Source organism: Dermacentor silvarum, chromosome 10 (assembly GCF_013339745.2).
Source record: "Dermacentor silvarum isolate Dsil-2018 chromosome 10, BIME_Dsil_1.4, whole genome shotgun sequence".
NCBI lineage: Eukaryota > Metazoa > Arthropoda > Arachnida > Ixodida > Ixodidae > Dermacentor > Dermacentor silvarum.
In genome coordinates this window covers 24278769-24297619 of record NC_051163.1, presented here as the reverse complement: position 1 = coordinate 24297619, position 18851 = coordinate 24278769, and the positions used below count along the sequence as shown (strand labels likewise).

The 18851-nt window shown below is 44.6% G+C and overlaps 1 protein-coding gene across 1 annotated transcript in view; it reads left to right on the top strand.

Moving 5' to 3' along the window:
* LOC119466419 (uncharacterized) overlaps positions 1-18851 on the top strand; it is a 46593-nt gene that overhangs the window by 24336 nt on the left and 3406 nt on the right. The window contains exons 15-22 of the mRNA XM_037726932.2: positions 1207-1270; positions 2482-2596; positions 6195-6295; positions 7145-7266; positions 9405-9504; positions 12250-12495; positions 14202-14465; positions 17611-17865. Coding sequence (XP_037582860.1) covers positions 1207-1270; positions 2482-2596; positions 6195-6295; positions 7145-7266; positions 9405-9504; positions 12250-12495; positions 14202-14465; positions 17611-17865 — 1267 coding nt within the window. The remainder of the gene's footprint in view (positions 1-1206; positions 1271-2481; positions 2597-6194; positions 6296-7144; positions 7267-9404; positions 9505-12249; positions 12496-14201; positions 14466-17610; positions 17866-18851) is intronic.

The following is an 18851-nucleotide window of genomic DNA, read 5'->3' as shown; positions in this document are numbered from 1 at the left end:
TGCTGTGCATCATACCTGTATAATACAGAGGAGGTCCAAACGGGGTGTCTCATTCAATAATTAAATTGTACTTGAAACACCGTAACTTCTATAGCGGTGCACATTTTGAATACCAAAGGTAACCACCTACCTTTTACCTCAATTAACGGCGATACACACCTGAGCTTAGATATTTTGGTCATTTATCGTTAAGTCTGAAGGTAGTAGAGTCGAACCAGGATATATCGAATCCACATATAACGAATTGTTGTGTATATGGAACAGTCGTAAAATCCCCTTGAAAATTTATATAAAATTTTTATTTTATATATCTAATTACCTGTATATCGAACTTTCTTGTGATTCCCTTTAGATTCGATATATCCGGGTTTGACTTTATGAGAATAAAGTTCAAAGAGGCCGCGTACATTTAATTTCAGCGCTATGCATTTTGTGATACTTCATGCTAAATGACTCCAGATGCCGCACTTACATAATGTTGCATCTTGTGAATTTTACTTCTACTGCTGTCAACTTTCGGCTCTGTCATCAATACTCCTGCGAATATTATCATTGTGATTAAGGTAAAAAGAGCTGATTACCTTTAAAATGGCAAAATGAACACAGTTATAAAGGTTACCTTTGCAGCAGAAACCGTTTAAAAACGGCTTTCGTTTCACACGGGCCTTCAGGTAGAGATGAGAAATGATTCTGCATTTTCGGGTTGCGTCACTAATTAGCTCGTGATCTGCAAATTATAGGCATACATCGGCGTCACAAAACAACGCTTTATTTTACAGCATGCAATATATATGATGTTAAAAAAAGTTGAAGAAATTTAGTTTGTACTTTCTTTCTGTCCCCCAGTTTAAAACGCTCAAATATTTCTGTTTCCTTTAGCTGCTTACTTTTTCTGCGGTAACAGTTTTCACTATTAGTTGTGACGAAGAGCTTTACTGGTGTTCTTGCGAAAGCAGTGAACTAGTTATCGTTTGACGCGACCCTTCTAAGATGATCCGTGTACTTCGTAAGAACGTTCAACCACGCCACACTCACACGAAGTTTGCACATACATATAAGAGAATTCACTGCGCCGACCACACTTGCTCGGATTGAACAAGATCAGCTCCGAAAAGGTTTCCCACAATGTCATACGCATTACTCATACGGCAGAAAGGGGAACGAATGAAAATGGCACCACTAAATTAGTTTCTCCTGGACTTACAGGTCGACTACACTGAAAACATGGTCTACGTCACGGTACTCATTCTGGGGCATCCTGCAATTTCAGGTCTGTATAGGCGACGGTGTCAAAATTGTTTTCAATTGTTTTTGCTAGTGTTTCCACGTCAAGGGTTGATATCTGTTGCTGCTCACTTTCCTGTGAAATGTAAGCAGATTTGCTTAAAATAATTGCAGCACGCAGGGGATTTATTCCTCAGCCGCGAATGCCGGTTGGCAATAGAATGTTCACACCGATAACGATAACAATTAACCTCGTTATTATTATTATTATTATTATTATTATTATTATTATTATTATTATTATTATTATTATTATTATTATTACTGCTACTACTACTACTTCTCTGTGTTGTTTGGTTTCATATATTCTCCAGTGTCATTATTTATGTATTCGTGCGCCAACACTCAGACCTTAGGGGTGTTCCAGGGCATGGTATATATATTATTGTAAATAGATAGATGAAAATAGATATATAATAGTAAATAAAACATTCACTGATTGGTTTATTTATTTATTTATTTATTTATTTATTTATTTATTTATTTATTTATTTATTTATTTATTTATTTATTTATTTATTTATTTATTTATTTATTTATTTATTTATTTATTTATTTGCGAGCCCCATTTTTTTCCAAGCGCAGTGGGGGCTCATCAAGCTTGCATTTTTTGTATATTAAATAGAAAATTCCCCATAGGTCTTCATAATTAAATACATCTTAGCATGTGTACATGTACTGTATCACACGGTGAAAAATGTTGTATTCCTTAAAGCAATAATTTATAATAATTACTTCAAAATATTATTTCATTTAATCACACGAATGCGTGAACAGAAGGAATGTTACAGGATTACTTTTCATTTTTGTTTTCTTGTTAGGTATGCAGTTGCTGTAAGTTCATTAGGCAGGCATATTTATGTCAAAACGTGAACCAATATATACTACAACTCTCATGGTTAAATTTGAACTTTTGTAGGAGCACCCTTTTTTGATTCACTCAATTTTTTTATTATTCTTTCGCACAGGCTTAATAGTACTAAATGACCTCAAAAAATTTGATGGCTCAACGAAAAAATATTGAATAATTTTCATGTTATAATCTTCCGTAATGTGCCAAACTTTATCACGAGTTATATTTCTATAGCGGACGATCAGGAGAAATCCGGCGGGAGTTCCATACTAACACTTTGACGACATTTTTTACCCGCAACGCAATTGTACCATTCACTAACACTGTAATACTTCGCCACGCAGCCGACTACGACCAGATACCGAAAATGAAAATCATGGAACCGGAATGGACCGAGGGTGTCATCACGCGCGACAACTGCCTCAAGGCTTGTTCAACCAAAGACTACAAAGACTGCAGGTGAGATACGATCCCCCTGAGGTTCAACTGTATTCTGGCAAAGTCGCCTCAAAACAACTCTAAGTGTATTTTGCGTGCAGTAAGCCACAATAGTTTACGAGACACGAGTAGGTAGGTAGGTAGGGCTAAGTGGGGAGAGGTTGCAACCAGTACGCCTCTGGGTACTTCATGTCATTTATATGCAAAACTTAAAGTTGGTTTAAAACTAAAATAAAAAATATAAGAAATAAAAAGAACACTTGACGGCAGGCAGGACACTCACACTTACAACAGGTAAAGAGAAAAATATAAACGAAACGTATACCAACAAAGGCGATGTCACCGCACAAAATCGTCCCTAGTATTTCGCGTACATGTCAGTACTAATAAATAAAGCACTTTACTACACTGAAAGCTGTTCTTTCAAGGCCACTAGCTGGCCGTGGTCCAAGTACTATCCCAAGGATAATGGATGATTACCAGGAGCTCTCCAACAAGTGTGCGTTTGAATGGTTCTTAGAAGAAACAGCAGAAAAGAGAGAGGCAAAGGAAAGGCATGGAGGTTAACCAGAGAATATCTCCGGTTGGCTACCCTGCACCGGGGTAGGAGGAAAGGGATGCGATAGATGATAGAAAAAGAATAGGAAAAGAAACGAGAAACACACACACATACATACACAATACAGAACTGTTTCTGTGGGCGCTGTCACATAGTCTGCGAAAGTGTTACATAGCGTTACGCAGTGTCAGCGTCCCACTAATACATTGCACGTCACACAGTGCACAGTCGCAACTTGTCACAACTTGTCAAACAGTCCGGTGTCTTTTCAATAAATTAAAAAATGTTTAACAATGAAAACTTCGTTAAATCGGACGGGACATTGAGTTGACTTCGTTGATTCGAGGTGCCGCGTTTGGAAGAGTTATGTAAAGCGCAATCCGCTTCGATCACACGTATTTCATCATACGATAGTTACCTAATGCGTGTATCACACTCGTATCTGCGCACCTTGCGTGATTAAGGTCGGTTTTGACTTGATGTGTCTCCATGCATGTTTTGTGTTATCTGTGGACTTTTTCTTTATCTGTAGACCTTTTCATATTAAAGTCATCTAGGGATATCATTTAATATTCGACCGTATCGCTGCCTGGTGTACGTATTCGGAGGTCAGTGCACGCGCATGTGTCTAAAGCCATTATAATGTATGGTGCAACTTGGCTAAGCCTTGTCTGTAGGCTTCAATGTGTCTAGGACTACATGTGGACTTTTTTTTTTTTTACTGTCTTATGTAACTCCACTCTAGATTATCCGAACCTCTGACTCTTCTTCGTATATTACAATATTATTTTATTATTACTGTTGCTGTTTAGTGAAAAGGAGTTGACGTTGTACCATAATAGACGCCTAAACTTCTTTGTTTTATTTTCATTTCTGTAAACAAAATGCGAATATCTGCACTGTCCAGACGTGGCGCTTCTGATTATCACTGTGTGGGTCGCAAAACCTATTACACTTTTAAGCTTTGAATTTGGGGCTATATCGCGCCCAAGCTTCGGCGGAATGCAGCTTTGTCGCAAACTGCGTGTCCGGTAAATGTTTGCGGCCTACTGCACGCAGAACTCAAGGAAATCTACTCTCTTTTATTTTTGTTTTAATTATTTAACGCGTGTGTACTAATATTAGTGCACTTCTGCTCTTTTTTTTTTTTTTTTTTTTTTTTTTTTTTTACAGTTAGACTTCGATTTAACGAAGTCAATATGGAACCTGAAAATATGTCGTTAAATCTAGAACGTATTAAATCGGAAATATCTATTAAAATACTTATGCTAATAGCATTGTATTTTATTAAACGCAAAAATATGTAATTTTTGTCTACCTATTTGCTCATTACCTACGAACAGCAGCCCGCTGAGCCCGTTTTGAGTTCCTTTATGTGAGCGGTAAACCTATGACAGATCAATAGCCTCCATCACCTGAACTGAAACAAGGTATATCCGTATTTTCCCAATACTTTAACGACAACACCTCCCCCCACGAAAAAAAAAAAAAAGTTAAATCTGACGAGACGTTGAGTTCACTTCGTTCATTCCAGGTTTCCAATGCATTGACTCTGTGAATGTGCGTCGCGCAATGGAAAGCGCCTAGATAACTGAAAAAATTCGTAATATCTTGTTTTGTCCAAATTGAGGTTTGACACAATCATCCTAAGTGCCTTTATAGTAATCTTTATGAAACCTAACGCATGTTCGGAAGAGCTCTGTGTTCGATTTCTGCCTACAGCTTCGACTGAAAATAAAGCAGCTAAAAGAATTTTGTTTGCAACGTATTTCTTGTACGCATTCAAAGGTATCGAAACGACAACAGTTAACAGCACTTTTGCGTTTCGGCCACTTGGTAATTTGCCGGCTTGCAGTCGCGAAATAAAACAGTTGCTGAGCAGCCCATATCAGCTTCCGCAAACATTCGGTTGGTCGTTAATGAAAGGGATTGGTACAGGTCATGCGAAAGGGTTCATTACATTGGAGTTGGTTAGGGCAGTATAGTTAATACACTCGGGGCTGCCGAGTCTTTGCGGAACCTGCGAAAAACTTCGTTGCCCAAAATAGCGCAATGAGTCGGCAGCCACCAAAACACAATGTTGTGTCGTGCGATTAAACCTCGCCGAGAAAGCCGCTTAAAAAGCCCGTAAAAGAACAAATTTGGTTGCCATACCTTGATAGAGAACTGACGCAGCCCACTATACTTAAACATGCCAGCACGTGACTGGACGCTACAGAAGTGACACGCATCTGACTTGACTCCCCATCGTTTGCATTCACTCGACCCTTCTATACAACTGCGGCTCTTATTACCTGGCCTTCTCCGAAAGTACAGAAACAGTAATTTGTTGTCACTTACGCCAGGCCGTTGCATTCATCAATGCATACTCATTCTTGACTGGAACGACCGATAGTGCCAAATGCAACGCCTGTGGGTGACAGGAAACTGCAGAACGTCGTCTGTTCCCGTCCTTCTTAAAAAAAGGGCTCGCTCTCCACGCCACTCTAAATGAGCTTTTACGCGCAAGCGTAGATGCCCCGTCTGTCAAATCGGCGAGATTACGTTTGTAGCCGCGAGGGAAAGCGAGCGTCAGAGGAGGAAGGCGCCTGGAGGTGGAGAAGAGATTCGCCGTGTTCGCGCCCTTTCCGTTGGTGCTTCGACGCCGCGGCGCTCGTTGTGTCTGTTCGCGGCATCCATACACTTGCGCGTAACCAGCGTTCACGAAGTGAAACGTCACTGTAACTTTGTTCATTCAACAGTGTCTTGGGATCACGGTCTAACGTATTACTGCTGCAGAAGGCCTCGAAAGCGCTGCTGTAATATTTAAAGGCAACCGGGTTGACGTACCACCTGTGGCGCAGCGCTGAGAAGTTTCATTGCGTCAGCGACTCCCAGGGCACATCGACAGGACTTTCCTTCTCTTAACATTTCCCGCCCTTTTTCCACTCTTTCCAATGCAAGGTATAGCCAACCGGGCTCAGTCCTGGTTAACTTCCCTGCCTTTTGTTTACCCTTTTTCATCTCTGTCGAAAAACGTTTGTATGCTAATATATATGCTGCGTCTGTTCTGGCTTTCAGTGCCGTCTCCTACTGTGGATCGGTCTGCGCGACAACGACAACCACAAATATTAGCGCGTCGGACGTGCTCGTAGAATCGGAAGAGTGCAACACTTACGTGAGTGAGTATCGCAGCTTGGCCTTTCGGCACTGTTACTTTCGTCGCCCCCGTTTTCAGCTTATTTTACGACACATTGTACGTCGGTCGATTGCTTGCTTTGGATTCTCAATGTAAACACGAGCGAGAGTAAGTTAATGTCATGTAGGTGGCCTTCCAGGGTAGTTGGGCATGCGGTGTCGTTAGTCTGCCAGTCTCGGAGGCTTGGTAGATATTGCGAAACCGGCTTATGGGTTGGTTACACGTGGTTATACGTATACGTGGTTATACACTTACAAGATATTTATCTCGCTCAGCTGGTCACCCCATGCGCTGGCATTGATTGCTTTGGGCCACCAGGAGCGCGCTCTAGACGATGTGTCTTGACCTCTACAACTTTCGTTTGAAGAACGACGTGAACGACGCCTTTCAAATCTTTAATGTAATAGGACACGCCCGCATCTCTGGCTTTCTGACTATGACGTTCTGTTTAGCAACTTTGTGACTGTTACGCTCTTTAGTGCAAATGTTCAACTGCAAATGCAAATTAGCATTTGCAGTTTAAATAATGTTCTATTTGCAGATGCGTGGAAGAATGTTCCAGGTAATAGGTACAGGCACCTGGAATACCTGTTACGGATAACAGTATTCAAGTTTGCAAAAATGTTGCACTCATAGCTGAAGGAAGCCTGAATAGGACTAGAGTAAATCGTCGGACGAGATAGGGTTAACGAAGCTCGTAAGGCGGGCCGATCACGGAGGCTGTGTAAACATATGCGCGAGTGGGCCGGTCCTGATAATTAATGCTATAGCATTAACTGTTGCTCACGTGTAATGTGAAGACCCTTCCAGATTTTCTTTTCTTTCACTTCAGAGACGGATCGTTCGCGAAGAAGAAACGTAGTGCTGACCCGCGACGCCATCTCGGACCTGGAAGAAGCTCTGAGAAAAAGCGAGTTCAAGTTTGTCGTCATGCACCGCGGCTCAAGGCTACCGGTGCGTTAGTCACTCCTAATGTTAAGGCACCTCAACACATCGTTATGTGTTTATAGGTTGTTGACGCCAACAGCCTAAACACGTAACGGCGCGTAGCAAATAATTCTCGTCATAATTTAACATGCGCGCACTGCTGCAGCTAAGGAAGTACAGCCAATTAATGTGCTTATTAATATTATAAATTAAAAAGGTAATTGGTGTAATTGTGTTACTTATTCAATTAGGCATTTTGATTTCTCATAGAAGTAATGGCCGCCTCATCGAGCTCTATGGTCTGAATCGTGCTATCTGCCGCACGCTATCTTTTTTTTAATTTGGTACACCTAAAAAGAAACAGCCTACACTTTGTGTTTGTGCTTTATTCTATGCGTACTACAAACTAAACAAGTTCACGCTAACAAGTGGCGCTGCCTTTGTGGAAACGAGTAGAACCACAGAACCGTGGCGAGTTATGGAGTTTTTCGCTGCATGCATGGCAACGCACTCGTGCGCTTTTGTACGCGTGCGAGTTTGCGACGGAGTACCTCGATTTCTGCGATATCCCTGTGAGATACAAAATGCCATCGCATAAGGACAAAATATTATTTTTCTTATAACTACAGAGCCGAACCTGTCTGCTTCGCCCCCATTGCTAGCGTAGAATCGCTATCGCCGCTCGCCTATCACTCTTTCCAGCGTACGGCTTCATAAACGCCATCGCCGATCGCAGGTTGAAAATTCTAATTTAAAAAAATGCTCTACGACATTGTGCGGGTTCTCACTGCCGGATTGGATACACTGACCTGCAAGCTTTCCGTTGCACTAAATAAACTAAAGGAACGCGTGCCATAAAAATTGGTTGTCGGCCCCCTTTACGGTCATTTTAGGGTCTTTGCTCCTCTACAAAGGAAGTCGCATGACACTGACACCTATGCGAATGTTCATTTTCTTTTTCTGCTCTTTTATTAACTGTCATTTAATCTTTCAGTTTTATCGTGCAGAGTAACATGTCAGGCATGGCTAACATGCTACGCTAACATGTCGGGCGCTCAATAAAGCCTTCCTCGCTCTCTGAAATACACGTAGCGAAAAAAAGAGCGTAATAAACAGGCAAAAGTCGGGGAACTCATTGAATGGTCGACTCAGACTCACTTCGAAACGCTGTAACTTTTGAGTGAGCCTTATAGTGAGTACCAGGGAGTCCCACAGGTTGCGAGTCTGTTAAGTCTAATCGAGGCCGAATGACTCCTAGAGGGCGTGAATCTAATTCTGGGTGACTAGTAGGGGTACTGGAAAAAAAAAACGTGAGTCTGAGTGAGTCGAGCTGAGTGCCAGAGTAGGCGCGAGCTTTAGTCCGAGTTCGAGGCGAGGTAGAGATGGGCATAAGCCTGGCTGAGTTTCGTTAAACTGGAATTTTAGCGAGTCTGATGCGAGTTCGAGACCGGTCTGAATCACATGAGGTGCCTTTTTATTTCGTCTCCTTATTCTATCTAGGTCGTTCATCCGGGTCAATTAGTTCATAGGGGACCCTAATCATTAGAGGGAAATTTACAGGAAGAATAAAAATGGGTTGGAGTGCATACGGCAGGCATTATCAAATTCTGACTGGGAGCTTGCCACTGTCGTTGAAAAGATAAAATGTACAATCATTGAATTCTACCGGTGCTAACATATGGGGCAGAAACTTTGAGGTTAACGAAGAAACTCGAGAACAAGTTAAGGACCGTGCAAAGAGCGATGGAACGAAAAATGTTAGGCGTAACGTTAAGAGACAGGAATAGAGCGGTGTGCATCAGAGAGCAATCAGGGATAGCCGATATTCTAATTTACATTAAAAGAAACAAATGGTGCTGGGAAGGCCATGTAATGTGTAGGGCAGATAACCGGTGGACTATCACAGTTATTGAATGGTTACCAAGGAAGCGAAGCGCAGTCGAGGACGGCAGAAAATTAGGTGCGAGTGATGAAATTAGGAAATTTGCGGGCGCAATCGGAGGTCACTGGGAGAGGCCTTCGTCCTGCAGTGGACATAAAAAATAGGCTGATGAGGATCGTTATCCTTGGCGCGACGACTTGATAACGATGCTAACCGGAGACCTACTAAGACGATACACTGCAATCGCGTTTCAATGTGCGATAAACTTTCATTCTCGTCCCAGGTGGGCACGCTCGTTGCCGAAACCATAGAGTACTCTACGGGAGGACTCCGTGACATGATAGGAGAGTTGAACCCCGACTCGAGGCACCTACACCAAATGAGTGAGTGAAACAACTGAAGTTTTATTAATGCGAAAGCAGTGCATGTCCCATGAGGCAGAAAAGCCGGCGTTCTTGTCCGCACCGAGTGGTACCAAAAATCAACGTGACGTCATCAGCGTCTTGTATGACGTCAGTGGTAATACAGAGTAAGTTTGAGTAAGGTGCCTTAAGGTGGAGTGAAGTGAATGAAGATGGATTCAAGTGGATTAAGGCGGATTCAAGTGGATTAAGGTGGATTAAGGTAGAGTTGTGGAGGACACGTGACGATGTATGACGTCACGTATCATGGACGTAGCCAATTCATTAGAGAAGTCATACTGCTTTCGCATTCGAAACACGTAAGGATACTTTAGTGCATGTCTATCAATTTTTCTTCTTGTGGCACCAATTTTAGATCTTTGTTTTACGTGATTGAGAGTTGGTATGTTGGTATGAGTCAATATCTGTCATGTATATGCGGAGTGATAATTTTTTAGTTCCCTGGAATTTTTTCAAAAGATGGCCTATCGCAGATAACCTAATTTTAGTCCTTGAGTTGATTATTCAGAGAGGCGGACATTACTTGTACGAGCAATCGAAACACATTTTAAACTAATTAACCAAAATTCACTAATTAACTTCTACGTAATTACTTTACTGCAAATACTGCAATTTGCGAATTGTAGCCGGTTAGTTTGCAAGGTGTATCCACTTGGAATGAAATTCTAGAATGACGCCAGTTTGGACATACGCGCCTTCCAACTCGCCGCACAAAATGCGCTGTTGTTCCACTTATACCTTTCTAGCAAAACGACCTTTCATGCATTCAAACACTGATGTCACTGGAAAGCCCATTTATTTCGTACCACACTTTGGGAAATAATATCTAGACCCGCCGCGGTGGCTCAGTTAGCCAAGGCGTTGCGCCGATGAGCACGAGGTCGCGGGATCGAATCCCGGCCGCGGCGGCTGCATTTCGATGGAGGCGAAATGCAAAAACACCCGTGTGCTTGCGTTGTAGTGCATGTTAAAGAACCCCAGGTGGTCAAAATTAATCCGGAGCCCTCCACGACGGCGTGCCTCGTAATCAGAACTGGTTTTGGCACGTAAAACCGCAGAAAGAAGAAGGGAAATAATATCTCGGAACTGGTGCCATCCTGGAGATCCATTTCAAGTGGCTACATCTTGCAATCTCAACAGCTACAATTCGTAACTTGCTATATGCGCCTTAAAGTAATTATGTAGAAGTTACTTAGTGTATTTTGTTAATTAGCTGAATATGTGTTTTCATTTGTCGTGCCAGTAACGTCCGCCTCTTCAAATAATCCAGCTCAAGGAACAAAAATTATGCTATCTGCCACAGGCGACCTTTAAAAATTTCGAAAAACTTTCAAATGATCACCCCGTATGCCGAGTGTATTGTGCGGACCATCGTGACGTGATCAGCTGAATTTTGGGGGCGTGACACAGTAAAACGGTAGAGGGAGCGGCAGCACGGAAGGTTCGCTCGCGAAAAGTGCATGTGTGACGTCACGCTCCCTCCTATAGTTTAATTGACGCCGCGCGCGTTTAGTAAGCAAGCGAATGTTTACTGCAGTTCATAGAAGGAAAGAAAAATAAAGGAAAATGGAAAAACAGCGAGGTTAACCAGATTACATGCGCTTTGCTACCCTACGCTGGGTGAGGGGGAAGAGGGAAACACTGGAAAAGTGAAAGGGAGAAGTTAATAGACAACAAGTGACGCGGGCGAACACATTACACCCTTCACTGAGCAATCAAGGGCGGTCGCACGCAGCCAACGCCTCCTAGATAGCAGGCCTGTGCTTTATGACGTCATGCTATTGGGACCTAAATTTACGCTGTCAATGCCGGCGTGATGAAAGCTGTGACGTGAAAATCACCGCGGCTTACTATAGGCAGCATCCCCATTAGATTCTATGGCAGTCGGGCAAAGTAACATGGCCACACGAATCGAAGTGCACGGTCCTTGTGCTGCATCGGAGATGTTGACCCAGTCCGGTCGTCCTTAAAAATGTCATCAATGACTCTAGGCCCTTTATGTGCTGGTGACGGTCACGCCCATGGCCTTTTTTTTTTTTCCTTGAACGCTTTCTCGTCCAGTCGGCTTAAAGCGACACGCAAAGTATGTCTTTCATCATCAATAGAAGGATCACAGATAAGGACATATCTGCTCTGGGTCTCGTCGCAATCACAAAAGTTGCGCAAAGCACTGTCCGTCATGCCGATACAAACAGTATAGGCATCTGTAAAAGAGACGCCCGGCTACAAACGACACAGTGCACTGCGCGCAAACTATAACAGTCTTCGTGGAATAATCTAATTACTTAGTGTCTAATTGAGCACGTGATGTGTCACTGTCACCGCTACCCTACCCCGCAGCTAATAGCGAATACTTGAGGTGGTATACGTGGACAAATACAGGCTCGTCATCTGTTAGGGCCTTTGAACAGCAGTAGGACCGCAATGCAATGCGATCCACGAAGGTCCTGCTGTTGACTTACGCCAGTCAGGCCTTATATAGCCATACTTTCACCACTTGTTAGTCATCTGGGCCTAGTTTGTTTATTACTTCATAGTTTTTTTTTCCTTTTCTCTTCTCCGCCTCTTGTACTCTTTTCCTCTTCATGTCATCTCAAACAACTCGTATGAAGTAGCAAGCCCTGCATATGACAGGGCTTACGTCTTCAGCTTCCTTTCTCCTTTTTTTCTCGCCCGAACTGCGTACTTGTTTTCGCGCGCACGCAGACCGCTTCCAGCCGCCAGAAGGCTTCAGCGAGAACTTGGTGGTGACGAGGCTTAAGACGAGCGAGGCCTACGCCCAGTACGTGGGCTCTTTCGAGACGCAGGACTGCGCCGACATCTGCCGCGACCGCGAGGACTGCTTCGCCTTCTCGGCGTGCCTGGTCAGCAAGCAGTGCGTCATCGGCACAGAGTCCAGGAAGCCCGCGTTCGAAGAGACAGAGACCCAGCCGGACTGCACCCTGTACACGAGTGAGTGTATGCGCGCAAAAAAAAAATAATAAAACTTGGGCGTTAAGCTTCGCCTTTAAGAGTAGAACGCGATAGCGTTAAAGGGTCCCTGACTGCCTTTCACGCTTCCCGCTAACTGCAGCTTGTGCAACCGTAATCTTTACCGGGAAACTCTTACGGCGAACGCTATTCACGAAGGCGAGCTTTCTGGTTCTTTTTTTTTTTTTTTCACCGCCCAGCCGGCCGGAACCGCCGCAGCCGTGGATGTGCGGAGGCGAGCGCCATCTGATGGTGTTGCAAGGAACAGAGCGGCGCTGTGATTGATAGACAATTTTCGCTCATGGTCAACGCCGGCGACCTGCGTAACGGGGTCCCTAAAGCTATCGATTTAAAAATTTGCGCGCCTCCCGCGCATTTTCTCTGTGATATTTTTACACCACGTGTTATCTTTAACGTCTGTCTGCGCGAGTAGGCCCGAGTCTGAGTGAGTCGAGGCAAACACCCGCGAGTACACTTTCAATTTTGTTCCACATAATTAAGTTATCGATGAAACCTGTGGGAAACGATATTAACCACCGCATAGAGAAATGTCTCTTAACTTGAAGGTCATCGTATGCGTGACTAGATCTAAATGACGCCTGGCGTGAACGTACCCAAGACGCTCATTGCGTTTCCTTCGGCACGTTTACGACAAGCGTCATTTTAAGTCAAATCCAAGCATGCGCTTCAAGTTAAGATGCATTTCTGAATACGGGGGTTCGAGTGCAATCGTGTGGACAGGTGCTCAAAATATCAGGAAAGAGTTAATGCGATAAGACTCGCCTTCGTTGTTCGTTTGTCTCTATTTTTTTTTATTTTTTTTCAATTTGTTAGTTTTCGCTCGTGCTATAGCTCAGACCAACCTATCTGCCTTTCTGTAAATAAATTTCTCTCTCTCTCTTGCTCGTGCTAAGATGCATACATTTTGTTATATTTTTGTCCATTTTATTTATGTACCCGCCGCTGTTCCTCAGTGGAGTTGAGCTGCTGAGCCCGAGGTTACGGTTTCGATCCCTGTCGCGCGGCAGCCGCATTACGAAGGTGGCAGAATGCAAGAACGCTCGTGTAGCGATGCATTGGATGCACATTAAAGAACCGAAATGGTCGAAGTCAATGTGGACTCCCCCCCTCCCCCCCCCTCCCAAACAACAACTGTTTTCGCGAGTTCTTCGTGACGCTTCCACTCGCATTCCAAACGTGAAATTGCTCACGGAGGCTCCTTGCTCTATATTTACCCTATATCTTAGGCATAGGCTTCTCACACGGTCCAAAATTTCGTTGCAGTAGGCATTTAGCCCTATCAATGCCTACAGTTGCTTCAGAAACAAAAACTGCTTACGTTGGTGGTTTTTTTTTTTTCTTTTTTTGTAGTTATGTGTTTAGTAGTGGCATCGCATGTATTTCCGGTTACGACGCAATTGTATATCATGCCTGCAGTGCTCCCAATTGCTATTGTAATTAATCATTGCACATTTATTGATCATATATCACATTAGTTTTGTTGCAACTCAATCTTTGCTGTATACTGATTTAGTTTCTTTTTACGCTTAGTCGTGTATGTTAAGAAGTTGCGCTATATACCCTGTTTATATTCACGGTTGTGTCCCCTCCTATGCAATGCCTTTCGGGCTTTTAGGGCACTCGGATAAATAAAGTGGTACGTAATTCGTCTTCCCTTCCTCCCGCAGAGACGTACGAGAGCAAGTTCGAAGAGCTGCCCGGCATCTGCTACTCGTCCGTCGCGACCAAGTACGTGGCGGCGACCTTCCCCTCGGAATGCGCCGCCGCGTGTCTCAACGAGAAGGAGTTCACCTGCAAGGCGTTCGACTTCTGCTTGACCTCGCACGAGGACAAGCTCTCCTGCCGTCTCCAGGACAGGTACATCCTCGAGGTCGACGACACCGCCACCGGCATCGACCGAAGCGGCGCCGAGAAGTGCAGTCACTACACACGTGAGCACGGTTTTTTCGACACGCTTCCGAGACACCACATATAGAGCAGTGTTTCTCAAACGTTTTCCAGGACGAGACTCCTCTTAGTAGCACTAAACCACCCGACGCGGTGGCTTGGCAAATATGGTGTTGCACTGCGCGAAGCACGAGGTCGCAGGTTCGAATCCCGGCCGCAGCTAGCCACATTCCGATGGGGGCGAAGTGCGAAAACGCCCGTGTCCCGTGCATTGGAGCACGTTAGAAATCCTCGCTCCTGGTGGTAAAAATTAATCCGGAGTCCCCCACTACAGCGTGCCTCATAATCAAATCGTGGTTTTGCACGTAAAACCCCAGAATTCAATTCAGTACAGAACCTACCATGAACCTCCCCCTTACCCCCCCCCCCCTTATAATTGTTCTGAACTTCTACTTCTTGAAATGATGAAGATATATTTACATTTTAATTCATTTAAGAGACATTAACCATATCAGAGAGAGCCACCAAAAATATACCTGTTAATGTTTTTCACAATGATCTGCTCAATCATGTATTTAATGAGAGAGTGTATTTGCTTTCTTGATACAACCATATCCGCTGAACCCAAATTCTACAGTTTCGGTGAGACAAAACTGATTGCAGCTGGGAGGCCGTGTTCGGTTAAGTTTTCTTTCTGGCAACCGAAGGTGTACATCGCCGTTTGCCTTGCCGTATCACCGTCCATCTTGTGGCCAAAACTGATATTACACTGTGCATAATAAACGTCATTTTAGGAGTGACATATATGCGTATATTACCCTTTCAAAAACGGTGTCGAAAGGGTATGGGCCCAGAGACTGAAAAATCATCTCTGTCCTGGGAAGCAGAATGTACAGTCGACAGCAAAGTCTGGAGACCAGCGGTGCCACTAAATTCTTTTTCTTTTTTTTTTCGCATCCTATGCATAAAGTGGTAAATAAAGTACGAGTAGTACTGCATACGTGCGCCTCTTTGACCAGCGTCATGCATTAAGGCTATTTCGCGATGCACGCCTGTGCTATAATTTTATTTTTATGTCTCGGTTTCTAAACTTTTGCTCTCGACTGTACACATAAGTGGACCCTCCATGACCCCCAGAAAAAGGCTCATGACCAATTTGGGGGTCGTGACTCCGCAGTTTGAGAAACACTACCATATAGTTTCCCACAAAAATTACTAGGGGGAACAGTGGCGCTACGATCGCTCCACCACCGCGGGAATGATGGGTACTACATGGATTTGCCTAATCTTCGTGCCTGCGGCTTCGAGCGCTCTTTTGGCTTGTTTATTGCTCTTTATCTTCATAAATTTCCAGGCACTGCTATTTTTCGAAACGCACGAAAGCAGTAAGTTATTGCGCACATGTGAAATCATTGCGAAATGTCGCATCTATGGCTGTTTTCTAATACTCGCCGTAGATAGCTAAATAGACAGCTAAGCGGACAGCGTCCATCCTAAGTATCGTTCTAGTACTGACGAAATCGGCAAAAGAGAGCTTTGTGAAGACAGCATCGAAGTCAAAAAAAAAAAAACTGACTCGCAATCCCGGCCCTGCGAAAGTGCATGTCCAGCGAAGCTGCGGAAAACCGCTACTACAACTGCTGAGGGGGGTATTCTTTATAAATGCGAAACCCATGTGGGCCAAGTGATGATGTAACGTTTGACATGATGACGTAACGTGATTACGTCATCACGTCACACCTCGCGTGGTGACGTCATCACACGAAAGGTAGCGTGATGACATCGTCACTTTAAACGTTACGTTACGTGATAACGCCTTCGTCACGTGACGATATCACCTGATGACGTCATCATGTCAAGCATGACGTCATGTGATGATGTCGCCGGATGACGTCATGTGATCCCTCTTGGAGAAGCAGCACACTCCCTGCTTCATTGCACTGCCTCCGGAATCGGCCCACATTCTTGTGTGATCACGCCGCCATGAAAAATCCCGACCAACTAGAGGCTAGATACCAACGATGCGGCCTAATTTGATGTCCAAACAACATGGAAGCTGAGCGGAAGTTTTGAAATCTCGAGGGGAGGGTCGTCTGCTCACAACGTTTATTCCCGCTTTCTTACGCGTCTATAGAAGCTGTTTACAAACATGCAAAATTTGGAAATCGAACCCACGACCTCTCGCCCGCGACGATAGATCGCCGAGCGTTTAACCCATTGCACCACAAACGCATTTGCAGAGAGCTACACAGACGCGCCTTATATATCTAACACTCCTCCGTGTACCCGCGCTCTTGCTCGGGGCGGTGCCGCCGCCTACGAGCAGAAAAGAGAAGTACTGCATTATGACACTAACGCGCACCGACAGTGAACGCTTCGGTGGTCTCAGCACTACGACGCCTCGATGCCAGCATTCGAAGGGACGCTGGCGTCAAGAAGCACTACCAACGCCACCTAGGTGGCGTTCACCGTACTCAGCACAGCGGAGCGTGGCCTCTGCAATTAGCTCTGAAAATGTTTCTGAAGTTGATCGCGGAGGCTGCAATTACGACGCGCTGTACGCGCTGTACGCACTGATTTGACTCGGTGACGATTCAGTTACGTGCTTTGTCTTGCGCGTTGTATTAGTGTGTCAGTTACGTGTTCATAGGTTCGCACGCGCAAAGTGTTAAAATACAGACGTTCTACTCGGCGGCTGCTGAGCACGGCGCGGTCGCGCGGGCGCCATATCTTGAAAGCAATCTGCGATGTGGACTAAGTGCGCCGAGTGCTGGTAGCTTCGTACGCGCTGTGCTTTCGACACTTAGTTCGCGTTGAAGCGAGAGCCAGCCCGAAGGTCAATTCATTCGCTGCTGCGGCCGCGCTTCCTCACTCCAGCGTTTTGACAGCGACTTTCCGCGGTCATCCAGTGAGATGTGTTCATGTTTACCTGTACGGGCGTGACACCATGCTTGCTAATTTAGTTAGCAAGTTTGCAAGTTTATACGGCAGATAAAACTAACATCCTTACTTCGCATAGCTGTCTACTAATTTGCTATCGCAATCGATGCTTCGCCTTTCGGGCGAAACTGCGCCTTCTTTCTTTTATCTCTTTCTTTCTTTGTTTAACTAACTATCTATATGTCTATCATCTCTCTCCCTCGCTCTCTCTCTGCTACGCGGCCTCGCGCTGGTCTCCCGGCGTCGCAGGCAAGCACATCAGCGACTACCGCAAGGAACGCCGAGTCCGCCTGCTGGGCACCCCGCGCACGGTGATCAAGGAGGTGTCCGAGGCCGAGTGCGCGCGCCAGTGCTGGGAAGCGAGCTTCCGCTGCGACAGGTTCGACCACTGCACCGGCAAGCGGGAGCTGGGAAAGGGCGACTGCCTGCTCTACGACGGCGACAAGGGACCCTACGGAAGAGTCATGTCACCCGTCTGCAACTCCTACAACTACACGGGAAACTGTGAGTGCGGACCCGTCTACTTATCTTGGCATCTCCGCAGCGTTAAATGATTTGCTATGAAGAGGTGCAAAATGTTTAAAAAAGAAAAGAAAGAAACATTCGGCATGGTTTAGCGAACAAACGTGAGTCAAGAGCGAAAAGCAAGGGCAAGGCAGGGAGGCTAACCAGACGCACGTCCGGTGTGCTACCCTACACTGGTAGAAGAGAGGATAAAGGGGCAAAGAGAGAGAGAGAGAGCACTACTTGTGCGCATACTTTATGGTGCTCGCCTAATCTATAAAGGATCGCAGAGCTCTGTCGACTTCAGGTTTTGTAGAATGGTATTACAGCTCTCACCGATATGTAAAATGAGGATTTGGGCCTCCAATGTGGTGTGTCTTAGAGATGACTGATCACCAGATACTTTACCAGCTATCTTACTACATGCCGACCGTAGCATCTTCGTTTCCGGCACTTGGGTCTTCGGAACGTGGGGCTCGTGAAGGGTGTAAACGCCGGATAACACGGAACAAGAAGTGGCGTAGATGTTCCTCAGAAATGTGGGGAAGCTCTTTAAGGAACATATTTCCTAGTTACTGAAGAGGGTAGCAAGAGCTTGCCGCTTTTTTGGTTTTTCTATGAACTTAGCATCTAGCTTTCGTTGGTGACGGTCACGTTAAAATCAAATTTGGCGGTATATTAAGGTTCTCGAGAATTACGGTGGCCACAATTTATTATTATTATTATTATTATTATTATTATTATTATTATTATTATTATTATTATTATTATTATTATTATTCTCTATGCTTTAAAGCTGGCCCATTCGAAAACACTGATTTGCAAGCAAGTCCGCTTCACTTCTATACGTCTGCTGTTTTCACGGTAGGTGAGCAGCTATAACCAGTCATTAGTAAGAAGTATAGATTTTTACCATCTCGTTCTCATTTCTCTTTCTGTCTTCGCTTCATGGTGGCTTTAGTAATATTTGCCAATTAATTTTATCA